At 41.0% G+C, this 13,749-nt stretch overlaps 1 protein-coding gene across 1 annotated transcript in view; it reads left to right on the plus strand.

The window, feature by feature from the left end:
* The window catches only part of PRKCA (protein kinase C alpha), a 141,428-nt gene that overhangs the window by 79,970 nt on the left and 47,709 nt on the right, over window positions 1–13,749 (plus strand). The window contains exons 4-5 of the mRNA XM_056505734.1: window positions 9,704–9,815; window positions 10,532–10,660. Of these exons, the coding sequence (XP_056361709.1) occupies window positions 9,704–9,815; window positions 10,532–10,660 (241 nt within the window). The remainder of the gene's footprint in view (window positions 1–9,703; window positions 9,816–10,531; window positions 10,661–13,749) is intronic.

A 13,749-nucleotide genomic window follows, 5' to 3' on the forward strand; every position in this document is an offset into this window, starting at 1 on the left:
GCTGTTGACTTGTAAAATTCTGATGATTCTGAACCAAAATTTCTCAGACTTTTCAAAAATCACTGTTTCTGCTTTTTTTTTTTCCCCTCAGTTCAGCACTGTTTTGCCATAGTACCAGAATAAACAGATGGGTCATTTTGTAAAGGGCAGGAGAATTTAAAAATTATTTATTAGCTTGGGTGATTGTCAGGGATGTGATATCTGCTGAAACATCAATGCAGGATTCCAGTGGATTGTGTCCAGAAAAACAACAATGCATGTGCCAGTCTTTAACTTGAACTAAAGGTAAAGGAGAGATGCAGTGCTCTGGGGAGTGTACCATGGGATGTTCCCTGATTTGTGTAATTCCCTGGGACAGACCAGCTTCTCCTTGGATTTCCTTCTCACTGTGCAGGGAACACCCTCCTCAGCACTCAGCTCCCACGAGCAGACCTGTCCAGCAGCTGCTGGGGTTAGATTCAGCTCTTGGGCCATGTGCTGGTGTACACAGGGATGCTGCTGCTGCTGTTTGGTAGCAATGCATCCACACCTAAAATCGGCTTTCCCTGGAAATCTGCTGGGGTGTGCAGCTGCTGCTGTGGGAGGTGGGAAGAAGGAGAGATGCAAATAGGTGGGTAAGGGTTTAGTGAGAACAAGGAAGGTGTGCCTTTATAAATTGGTGGGTTCTTCACCACTTTAGAGGGAAAACGGAGGAGTGGGAAATGTGAACCAGTTATTATTCAGGGCCTTGCACATTGCATCAGCTCAGAGGCAAAGGCAGCAGCTCAGTGAGCTGTGTTCCTTATTCACACTCCCAGAGCTGCTCCCACTGTGCTCTGGGGGTTTTTGGCAAATCAGCTCAGGATTCTGGGCTCGAATCTATCACTTAATAGTTGTAAAAACCTTCATTCAAACCACCTTAGAGAGGAGTAGCTGAGGGCAGGTTTGGCTTTACAAATAAGAGCTGGAGTTCCTTTCAGTTCTGCTGTTGGCTGTGTCAGGAAATTTGGGGTCACAAAGACTCTTTGTCAAGCTTTAATTTGCCAACAGAGAACTTCATTTAGGGCTGTGATTGCTTATTAAAGGGGGCTGGAGCCAGTCCCATTTCCCTCTGAATTCCTGGATCAATGTTCACACAATTCCTTGTAGGAACAGCGTTCCAGCTCCAGCACATGTTGAATTGTTTGAGCTGGTGCCTCTGCCCTCTCACTTTTGCAGGGAAATGGGGCATTTCAGGTGATACTGCTTTTCAGCCTTTACCTCCTTTCTTCTTCTTCTGTTTAAGAAAATGAGAGATGGATGGTATGAGCTCCAGCTGAGGATAATGAGGAAAAAAAAAGTTGTATCATCTCTATCATGAGCAAGTTGGCCAGTAATGAAATATTTAAGAACTGATGGGAAGATCTTGTACTTGAACATACTGAAATATTTAAGAAGTGAGAAGAAATTATTGTACAGAAGTGTATTAATGTAGAATAATTCTCATGCAACCTGATGTCACACAATTAAGTCCTTTATCACTGCAACAACCCCATTGCAGATCCACTGGAAAGCACAGAAACTCCAGTGTGATTTGGAATATTGGATAATTCACCATATTGTACCTATAGAGAAATGGCAATACTGTTCTGTACAGAAGGAATTTATTAAAATTACTTCTTGCTTCTGATAAGTTTGACTTGTATTTTGTAATATGTATTCAAGATGTAAAGGGTGCTCTGTGTTGAAAAGTGTATCTGTTTGACAAATTAATTAACAAATTACAAAATTATAAAGCTAATAAGTGAGAGGGTTTAAGCAAGACATATACAGACTGTCTCTGACTTTCTAGTTCTTGAATCCAGATCCCCAGATTTCATCTTTATTGAAATTATTTGTACACAGTAGCACGATGATGAGTTGTATCTGAAACAAAATCTCTCTCCATTTCTCCTAGTCATGAATCATTTTCTAACAGGATCTTTTGTTTGTGCACTTTCTGTAATTATACTGCAGTTTCTTCATTAAAAAAGAATGAGGAAAAAATAGCCAGTAAACACCGAGTCCCTTCCGGATTTATGTGTCTTTCTAGTAATTAGGAAATTACAAATCCCTGGGAGTACAGTCATGCAGATCTTCTTTCTCCCTTTGCCAGCTCAATCAGTCCTATTCTATACAAGGAGAACATCAACAAAAGGCAGCAATCAAAATCAGTTGATTCAATGACCACCTGTTTCTTTTAATTAAAAATAATAATTTACTGTGAATTCCAGGAGGGGACTGAGAAATCTGCCTTTGAATCATTTTGAACTGTGTTCACATTGTGCTCTTCTATACAATTACAGAGAAGAGACAGTTGATTGAAAAATTTCAATTTTCTTTAAGACAGTATTTTTTCTGTTTGTGTACTTTCTTAATTCCCTCTAGAGTAGTAAAGAATAAAAGTGGTCTCAGTAACACAATGGGGAAAGAGGATTTTTGTTGTTGTTTTTGGCTGGGGGGTCATTTATAATTATGAAAGACTTTTCTTCTACAGCACTGGAGAATCATTCTTCATTTCTGAATGTCATCCCAACCCTTGAAGCCAGGGAGGAATGGGCTGGATTGTGAACCTGCTGTGCTGCAGCTGCTTTCAGGTGCTGGTGCAGGTCTGGCAGAGGCACAGCAGGGTTTGCAAAGGTTAAATCATCTTTATTTTTGCTATTTTTGCTTAGTCTTTATTTCCCTGACCCACCAGTACCTTACAGTGCTACTGTAGAGCTGAATAAAACTCTCTTTATGCTCTGAACACCTCCCAGTATGTTCAGCTTTCCCATCCTGAAGGTGTCAGGGAATTGAATGAATTCTTTCTCCAAGTTCTTCCTTTGAGTCACTCCAAACTTCACATTCTGCCTGGGGGCAGATTCCTGGAAAGAGCCTGGGTGTAATTTCTTCCCAAGCAGAAGAGCACACTCATGCCATTCCTGTCCTCCTCCATGGCAGGAGGGAGCTCTTGGTGTGTCAGCCTGGAAAAGATTTATTTGGGTGCTTGGCAGGTGGATTTGGAGCTCTAAAGTGTCTTTCAGCTGGGGAGGAGTAACCCCAAGAACCAAACCCTGCTGATTTGCCCCAATTTGAGCCAAATTTGAGCTCAGGAGTCTCAGAGAACCCAGCCAGCCTCAGCCCTCCTGGGATATTTTTGATTTTGAGGCAGTAGAATTCTGATTTTGAAGTCTGATCTTTTATTGCACTTTCCTGAAAGCAGTAAAACCTTCCTGCACTGCAGCTATGAGAGGGAAAATATTAAATGAGGTTTAAGCATTTTTAAATTTTCTATTAAAGAATTGTAGGATCTTAATCATTCCCAAGAGTCTGAGATGCTCTTTGCTCCCAGTCTCACCCAGCCAGGGAAGAACAAAGCTGGTGACCAGTTAAACAAGAACTTTTTCCCCTTCCTTGCTCCTGAGCTCTGATGACAGAAACAATATTTTAAGCCTTGGTAGTTATTTCCAGTAGAAGCATCTGGCTCCTTGGCTCTTGCAGCTTCAAAGCTGAAGCTGTTTTCTGAAATTAAGATGCTGAGCAAATCAGCAATCAGTATTTTTGTTTTATCAGTGCAAAAACAAATAGCAAACAGAAGAAAGTGTCTCAAACAGGCGTGGTGTCTGAGTGGGATCCTGGATATTGTAGTCACTGCTTGGAAGGTGTTTGGAAAAGCTGGAGACCTTCAGAACTGAGAGGGAAATTTGCCTGAGGACAGCGTGGGTTGAATGTAGGATTTGGCTCTGTGCAGAGAAAACCACACTCAGATATATTCTCAAGTATGTTTTATTAACTTGGTATTCACTTGGGGAAGTTAAAGCTGTTTTAAGGGAAATATGTGCAGTACAAATTGCAGTGGTTTCATGGCTCTGTTGCAGCAGATCCTTACTTGTGGAGATATTTGTGGGGGGGACAAAGAAAGATGTAGGATTCAGTGGTGCTGTGTTAAAGGCTGTGAATTAAAGTGAGGAAAACACCTGCCAGTCCTCCTGGGCTCTTCTGTTGGTAAAGAGGAGCAGTGACCTCATATCTCTGGTAACAATTTGTAAGTTGTTTTGCATATTTGGAATATATTGTCACCCCTGTTTTCAGTAGAAACACAAACACACCAGTTTGTGCTACTGACATTCAGGAATTACTTTTTTCTTTTGTCTAAGTGTTTTGAAAATTTTAAGCTTTTTTTCCTGTATACCTTTTAAAATAGTAACTACATATGTATGGAAGTTTTGCTGGGGATGAAGAATAATCTTGTGGTTCTGTTATGGAAATACAAAATGGGAAATTGGGTACATTTGCATTTCTTTACACAGAATTGTTCTTTGTTGTAGTAGGCCCTGATACAACCTGAGGACCTCACAGCTCATCTGCAGAACTCCTTTAAGGTTTTTTTGTAATGGAAAATATAATTCTCTGTTTCTCCAAAAATGTTTTTACACTTGCACTTTTGCATTTTCTGCTTCTTAATGATCACAAAAATAGCAGTTCAGGTAGGGAGAAAAAATCCTTTCCCCAACCATAGGCAATTTTTAATACATGAATCTTATCTCCTCCTAACACCTTGTTCATGTTCATGTGTTGGCATTAGTGACTGGAACTGGTCCTTTTTCCATCTGATTCACCAGCCCAGGCTGTGGCAGACAGGTCACAGAGTCACAGGATGGTTTGGGTTAGAAGAGACCTTACAGTCCATCCCACTGCACCCCTGCCCTGGCAGGGACACCTTCCCCTGTCCCAGGTGCTTCAGCCCAGTGTCCAACCTGGCCTTGGGCACTCCAGGGATCCAGGGGAGCCACAGCTGCTCTGAGAACCTGTGTCAGGGCTCCCCACCCTCCCAGGGAACAATTCCTGCCCAAAATCCCATCCAGCCCTGCCCTCTGGCAGTGGGAGCCATTCCCTGTGTCCTGTCCCCTCATCCCCTGTCCCAAATTCCCTCTCCAGCTCTCCTGGATCCCTTTATGCCCTGGAAGGGGCTCTGAGCTCTCTCCATTTCTCCAGGTGAGCACCCCCAGCTCCCCAGCCTGGCTCCAGCCCTTGGAGCATCTCCCTGGGCTTCTCTGGATCTCTGCAGCAGCTGCAGGTGCTGCCTGTGCTGGGGCAGCTCTGCAGGTGGGGTCTCACCTGAGCTCAGGGCAGAATCCCCCTCTCCTGGACACAGAGCATCCCTGGCCCTGCTGACAGAGTTGTTATCACAGCCAAGTTGCATCCCATGAAAAACCTCACAAGTAATAATCTGATATAAAACCACCACTGATGCACAAAGTGAGGCTTGCTTTAAAATTAAAGGCAATGTGGTGATTTAATGCCTGCAAAATTATGGCAGGTTCAGTGTTGCTATCAGGGGGAATAAAATTCTGATCAAAAGGGAGCTTTTAGCCAGAATTGTGGGCTCTAATGCTCCTAAGCTGTTGTGTGCTGTGTTGAGGCACAGTTTGACATGTGCTGCTGGTTAACCATGCACTTTCAATTATTGCACACCCCCGCCACGAGCCACAGAAATTATGGAATGCTTTCTCACAGGGGGGTGCTTTCCATCCCTGTTCAATAAAGGAAATGGGTTCATTTGTGCTAAAGGAAGGAGGCAGGGATGGTGGCAGGGGGCAGGATGCAGCTCAGTGCCAGTGGATGGGAAAAGGAGTGGGGTTTGGGGAGATGCCTCTGTGTTCTTCTGGTTCCCTCTGCTGGAGTGCTCAGGATTCCTGCTGAGCCCCTCTGAGCACACCCAGAGCTGTCTGGGCAGGTCATTTCTGCAGGCTCATTATTGGTTTTGTTTCTGCTCCACTTTGGGGTTTTTTTCAGTAGTTCCTCCTGGTGCCAGTGTGTACAACCCTCTCCTGGTGGATCCCTCCCTCTGTGGCTGCTCCTCTCTGTAATCACATCTCAGCTCTGAGACTGATGAATAATATTCTGGTTTTTGCAGGGTTGTGTGGGGTGTAGATGCCTGGTTCATCTTTTTAGGGATGCTATACCCATGTCACTGCAGGCTCTGAAACCCCAGTCTATTAGAAAGCATGCAAATGCAGAACTAAATTTTTGCCAATTCAAAGGTTTTTCAAAGAAAAATATCTAAATGGCTGTGATACCAATTGCCCAGATTTTTTATCCCTTTTAATTACACTGTATTGCATTAAGTTGTACTTACAAAAATGGAGGACTGCCTTAACATAGCAGAGAATTCACTTTTTAGCACAAAAATAACAGGAATTTTAATAGAGCACATCATCCATCACTGCTGAACAAGTGCTTCCCCATTGCTTTCCTGTTACCACCTTCCCCCCTCATAACTTTGATGGATTTTGGAAACAGAAGTAGGTTTTCCCTTTAGAGTTTCACAATTAATCTATGCCAAGTTTAATGCAAAGTTCAATTCTCTTGCAAATAGCAGCCATTATTTGGCAGTTCATCTGTCAGATCCTGGCTTGGCTCCCTGTGTTTACTACAAAATGGGGCTGCCAGCTCTGCTTTGGGAATTATTGGAAGTTTGCATTGATGAAAAGGGGATATTTGAAGAAAATTTACAGGAGCTTTCCTTCAGCTCCATAGTTTGCCTTTAGCCAGAAAAATGCTAAAGACAATGTGATTTCCTCTATGATGAACATAAGTTCATTAATGCATGTTTAACACTGGGAAGTATGAACCTGTATATGAACTGATAAAATAATTGCTGTTAATATAAGTAATTACAGCTGGCAGTGTAGTAATTATTATCAATATGATTGCTTATAATTGAAGTGCAAGGTATAGATTCAAGGGTGGTTCAAAGTGCAGGAGAAATCCTTGTAAATATGGGAATAAGATGAAAAATTTTGTCATCTGTAATGGGTGGATAATGATCTCTTGATTTTCTCTAGATGGTTTTGGGCTTGCTTCCTAAATAACAGTACCTTCTACACTTCAATGTACCAAAAAAACCAACCAGAAAGCATGGGATTGAAGCAGAAAATAGGATAAAACACTGATGAAGAGTGTACTCTCTTATGTGGCAGGCTTTAAATGTTTTTAATATTCTATTAAAGGGATCTTAAAAGAGAGATTTCCTACAAAGTTTCCATTTCAGGAGTAATTTTGATACTATTTTCCATTGTCCTTTTCTTGCTATGAATGACTTTGTGTGTGCATACAGAATAATAGCTAATAATAGTCAGAACATATTTGCTTCTCGTTACAAAATCTAATTCAGATCAAATTGTGGATTTGAAAGGCCCCACAGTAGGAATTTTCACACAAGGATAGAAATCTAAGATTGAGTATAGAAAGCAAACACTGATTCAGATTCTATACATTGAATCCTGCAGGGCCAACCCCAAAGTTTGATCCAACTTGATTTATTTATTTATTCATGTGGCTGGTTTTTATTGTCTTCTCAGAGTGCTTTTCCTGGGATTCTGTAGCCACACAGAGCTTTGCAGTCAGACATGAGCCCTCCCTGGTGCTGGTTTGCAGTGGGTGCAGAACAGTTGTCCTTACATGTCACAGCATTTTTAGGTCACACACACTCCTGCTTAACTGAATTACATGCACATTCCATTGTTAGGAGTGAAATTATTTGGCAGTGTTCTGTGATTTCAGTATAATAGGCAGTTCAGTGCATTTAGTTGACAGACTGTAATAATTTCCCATCATTTGAAATGAAATTATTTGCCAGTTTTCCATAACTTCAGTCTAATACACAGGTTCAGTGTATTTAGTACACATTGACTGTAATAATTTCCTTCCCCTCTATACCATTACTTTATATTCATAAATACCACTTGTGCCAGATGTCAAACACAACTTTAAAACTCAGTTTATTCAGTGTCATTCTCAGGAGCTGTGGCTTTTGTCCCTCTCAGCCACAGAGTCATGCTTAAGTGTAGATATTTATAAGGCAACAAGTCCCCTTCTGTCATCTAAACAAAACAATTTAGGGAAGAATTAGCTTCCCAAGTGTGGTTTAAATTGTTTGGAAGGCACAGAGTCACTGAGCCACCAGAGAACCTTCTGCACAGCCACGTTCCCATGACCCTGAGCCACCAGGCTCGTTGCTGTGCCTTTAATAAATAAGGGAACAGATGTTCTCTGGAGCCCTGGCTGTCACCCCATTTAGGTTCACTGTGTTTACAAAATAAATACAGTTGGTAGCAGTTTGCATTTCATGTCTCGGGCTGTACAGTGAGCAGAATTACTGAAATGGTTTTGATTTGAATTTGTAATTTAAAATCTTTATATGTTATCCTGGGTGCTTTATGATTTCTTTCCATACAGAGAAAAGTAGTGGTTATAGATTCACTGCAAAACTTAGAGTCAATATCAAAATTAATTCACATGAAGAATGCTACCAAGACACAAAAAACCTTCACAAAAGGTAATATGGCAAAATAGTGAAATTTGAAGGCAAAGTTTTGTCTTCTCATAGTCATATTTTTGTGAGAATTGCTAATCAAAGCTCCCAAATTTCTTCTGAAAGCACTTATACTAAAGATCTTTTGATTTTGAGGAGAGAGTCAGCAGGTTTTCCATTTTTAGCAACATGCTGGGCTTTCCTTTGATTTTTTGGAAAGCTTTGACTGGCAGGTAAATTTTAAAAATCAGTATATTTATCAGACTGTTTAACAGTTCTTACCCAATATAAAGGTATAATACAAAATGTAGACAGCAGGGAAACATTTTAATGTCTCATTTTGCAGCTGTGTTTTCATTGAGGGTGTTTCAGACCTGACATTTCAGGATTTCCATGTTCTTCCTGCAAAGAGCATCAGCAAGGATGGATTTCAAACCCCAGTGTGGTTTTTAATGCAGAGTTGTTCTTTCCCAAATTTCTGACCTAGCTGTGCAGGGATGGCCCTGGCTGAAAGGCAGCTGGAGCAGGGAGGGGTCACAGGGGATTTGAGGATACAGGACAGGGCCATCACCACATTTGTTTTGGCATCACACATCTGGAGCTCTGCAATGAGCCTGACATGGGGGAACATATGGAAGATGTGGTTTCTCCTCTGAAATAAATGTTCCTGGTTTTCCAGAAGGGACCCTTACTCCTTCAGGAGCAGCAGATGTCTGTGGATGTGTTAAGTGTTTAAGGGATTTGGGTGTATTCCCTTTCACTGGGCCTAAATTAGGAAACATTGCCAAGCTGCTGGAGGCTTTAAAATGTCCTCCCTCTTAAGTTTCTCTGCTCAAAAATCAGATGAGAACAGCAGTCTCTGTAAAATATTTACCATGTGCCAAGTTGTTCTCTTTCATTTACAACAGAGATTATAAAGTTGCAGCATTTCAAGATGATCCCATCTGTAAAATCCTGATTTTACAGTCATTGGACTGTATTCCAGATCAGCCCATGAACAGTTTCTTCCCAGTTCTCCTGCTGTATTTTGTGTCACATTTCAGAACAGTGACAATAACACTCTGTAATTAGTCTGTGAGTCTTCAGCCACAGACTGAACACTGCCATTAAATTTTATGTATGTGAGAAGTCAGTAAACGAATTTTAGTGCCCATAAATCATGGGAACAAGCCTGAGGTGACAATTTTTTTCTTACAGCACCATAAAAAGGAGAATTAGGAACTGAGGGCAATGTGCCTGTGCCAATGCAGGTGCTACTGCAAGGTTGTGAGCAAGCCACACACTGAAATGTATTTTCCTGCAGCACAATCTGCAGAGCTGGGACGCTTTGGGTAGTTGAAGTAATAACTTAAAGGTGTTTCAATTTATCTTTCATGACTTAGAGCCTGTGTCTGCTTTGCTCTGCAGGACCCCAGAAGCAAGCACAAGTTCAAGATCCACACCTATGGGAGCCCCACCTTCTGTGACCATTGTGGGTCGCTGCTCTACGGGCTCCTGCACCAGGGCATGAAATGTGACAGTGAGTGAAGTTTTCCTTCTGCTGCCAAAGGGGTGCTCTAGAAAGGAAGTGGGAGCCCTGGATCACAGCTTCTTACTTTGTTTCTCTGGAAAATACCATTTCAAATGTCAGCTATTTATAGTCCTGCTGTATTTCGAGTGGATATTTCAGTAGTGTAATAACTTACAAATGAAAATCACCTCTTCTGCTGAGAACAGGGTGTGCTCAGCTTGATGTGGCTCAAGAGCCTTTGTCATAGCAATTTTAAGAAAGCCTCCTTTTGGGCTGTCTGAATGCTCTCTCAGAGACTAGAATTGCAGTTCAGTTTGTAGTCAAGGTCTAGTGTTTTCCTTGTGTTTAATTTGTCTTGGAAGACTCCCACAGAAAAACCTAACAATCAATTAAACCTGCCTCCCTTCATTGCTGACGTGAATGCTCTGTTTTCTTAGTCATATTCCCAGCAAGTCTTTATTCCATTTTCACTTTTTTTTCCCCTTGCACTTCATTAATGATATGTTTAGCCTTCTTAAATAGATTATTTTATTTTCTGTTGTATTAACTCTCTACAGAAAGTACTGCAAGACAGAAACCAGCCTTGATGTTTGGTTGAAAACCAGGCAGCTGTAATCTGAAATTCTTGCCAATAATTAAGCTTTTAATCTTAATTTTCACTTTTAATTAATTGTCACTAAATTTTTAGCTTCTCATGGGTGTCTGAACCATTTTTCTGTCCACAGCCTGTGACATGAATGTTCACAAGCAATGTGTGATAAACGTCCCGAGCCTCTGTGGCATGGACCACACAGAGAAGAGAGGAAGGATCTATCTGAAGGCTGAAGTCACTGGTGACAAATTGGAAGTTACAGGTAATCAGCTCATTTTGGAGTGTTTCAGGTTTTGGGAGTGTGTGATACACACTGTGAGTTTGTGTACCTTGGTCAGATCTTTGTGCATTAAAGCTGCTGATGGAGAATTTCCTTCCAGAAGTGGGAGGATTTCATACAACGTGGCTTTGGATCAAGAAACTCTATGAAGTTAATGAAAATAAGTAGAAAAAATGAAATCTGCAGTAACAGCTTTAAAAACTTGGAAATATTAGTTAAAAAATCACTGTATTTTCAGTTTTCCTTGTCATGATGTCAGGATGAGTTGCTCTTCAGGAAGTTACCCATCATCTTCAGAGCATGAGAGAGACACTAAACCTTCATCAGCTGAGGAGTTGTTTCCTGTATTTCAGAGTATTGAATAAACAAAGGCAACTGGGATTCAATCCCAAATACTGCTCCCAGTGAGTTTTAAAATAAAAAAAAGATGGTTCTCACATTCTATAACTTAGGGTTACCAAGATGGGGAGGAGGCAGAGAAAAGAAGGAAGGAGAGGGTGGCAGTTCCTTTCCTTGGAAGTGTTTCTGTGGGATTTGTGAATAATCTGTGGTTCTGCACACCCAGACATGCACACAGACCCCTCCCAAGCTGAAATTCCAAAAAATGCTCCATGAAACCAGAGCAGGGTGCAGTGCTTTCATTGCTGCCTGCTTGGTGTTGCAAAGTGGAATTGAATTCTGGGGCAAAGTCAGAGCAGGACGAAGTTGGAAGTTTCTTAGAACATCTCCTTTGCATAGAGAAAATCAGACCATCACTGAATTTTCAGCTTCCAGACCCAGCAAACTACCCTGCTGACATTATTTCCCTGTGGCTTTCTTCTCTCTAAATCCAAATACCTCCATATTCTCCTGTCAAATGCTTTGAAAGGGAAAAGTTTGATAAAATTTAGTTAGAAAGGATCAGAATAGATCCCAAGTGATGCTTAATTGTGGCTTAACTTTTCAAAGAGCTTCCTGTCAACGTGGGAGGGGGAAATTTGTCCAAGGTACTGTCATTAACAGAAGGTGGTTTCACTCAGTAATGAGGCATTTCAGAGATGGTGATGTGGCTTCTAAAAGTAATTGTACCATGAGAGGGAATTCATTTAAAAATCATCCGAGTGACAAAATTTAATATTTGCTTTATTCTGGGCTGCTCTGCAGCAAGGCTCTTAAATATGGCTTAAACTTTCTGCAATAAGACACATAATTTGACAAATAACATGTGCTTATTTCCTGATGATTTGGTTGGTTTTTAATCCTTTTAGGGACAAAAGTGTTTATGACAAGTCACTGTGGAACCAAGGCACTGAAAAGTGATTATACAAACAGGGATTCTTTTAGTTCACAGTTGTGTTTGAAAAGGTCTTGTCTGAGAGGTGAACATGGTAAAACTGTAGCAGATATTTTGTAGGTTTTCTCCATAGGCTCTTTTTGGTGTTAGTGTACTTGGCAAATGGCATTTCTGTCATGTTTGTGAATAAAACATTTAATCCCCCAATTAATTAGCTTTCTGGACAGCAAGAATGTTTACTGTGACTTTGTTATGTATAAAACAATTGCAGTGCTGTTGTAGTGGTTGAGGCTTGTCAGCACCTCCAAGCTTTCTTTAAATAAAAATGACAATTGTCCTGAAAGCAAGTTGCTTTTCTGTTTTTTACATAAAAAATACCATATGGACTAAGCCAAAATGACATTTCAGGTGTCTTTTGTGTATGTTTAACTGAAAAGGAAATTAGCAATTGCCAGTTCATGGACATATTGCAAAATGCAAAAATAGTTTCCTAGAATGCCATTACTTCTAAAATATTTATTGACAAAACCTTTATTAGAATAGAATTAGTTCTCAGAGCTCCCAGGCACAACATCACTGCCTTTAGCTTTGGGAAAGGAGAATTAAATGTCCAGGAGGTTTAGGAACAGCAGGAAAAATAACCAATGATTGACTGCTTGGTCTGAGCCTTTGTCTGAATCTTTTTCAGAGAAATTGCTCTGTAGGTGTTGAACTCCTTCAGCTGAATTCTTCAGTGTCCCTGCTCTGCATCCTGTTTTGGTTGTTAATTCGTTCCTGCTGATTCTTTCCCAGCCAGCCTTGATTGCGTGGAAAACATTTGTGCTGCTGGGCAGGGTCCTGCCAGTGGTGTTGGCCAAGTGCAGATCCAGGGCAGCCCCAGCCCCAAGGACACTGCAGGATGTGCCCTTTGGGGATAAGGTTATTTATTTATCCCAGTTCTGCTTCCCTTCTCTGTGCCTTCTGTGGTGCCTTTTGTTTCCAAGAAGCCCCACTGTATGCACACACTGTTTTCCTGATAAAATGTTGGAAATAGGGCTGGTTTTTAATTCCCAGTGAATTCTAGGAAGGAGCTGCCCAGTGGCTCCTTCAGATTATTCACAATCTCTGAACTTGGCAGGTTCTGAATGGAATTAATGCTGGGAATAATTCAGTCCTGTGTATAAACACATTTAATTCCAATTAATGATGTCAGAGCTTAACCCAGGTGCATCAGTGTGGACACACAGGGTTTTTTGTGGGAACTGTAGAGCTCTTCAACAGTTCTTGACAGAGGAGTTGGGATTTTGGATTGATACCCTCTGCCAAAACCTCCCCATCCTCTCCAGGGCCACTCAATCTGCCCCATTCAATGCTCATTTCTGCTGTAATTCTTGAACATCAGTGGTTTATTTTCAATGGTTGAGTAACTTGCTTGAGAGTTGCATTGAATATTAATAATTTATGGCACTTGCAGTACAGAAATGTGGTAGTTTTCTTTTTATAGAAACACTCTTGAAATGCATATTTCTGAAAATCTCTCAGTTCGTGACCCTTTCACAGGTTGGATTGACGTGGGGGGTTTGCTCTTAAGCATAGTAAAGTGCTTTTTGCTATTCTTAATCTCTGCTTTTTACACTGAATTTTCTTTCTCCTGATGTGTGCTAAAAGTTTTTTCACTCTTACATTTACTCCCTGACCCATCATATAATTTAGGGCTCTTCTGAGTGAGCTCGTAGGTGGTTGAATCACAGTTCTGATCTTTTTTAACTTTATTTTTTGAATTATTTTTATAGTGAATGAACAATAACCTTTGGGAGAA

The sequence above is a fragment of the Oenanthe melanoleuca genome, chromosome 18 (assembly GCF_029582105.1).
Source record: "Oenanthe melanoleuca isolate GR-GAL-2019-014 chromosome 18, OMel1.0, whole genome shotgun sequence".
Classification (NCBI taxonomy): Eukaryota; Metazoa; Chordata; class Aves; order Passeriformes; family Muscicapidae; genus Oenanthe; species Oenanthe melanoleuca.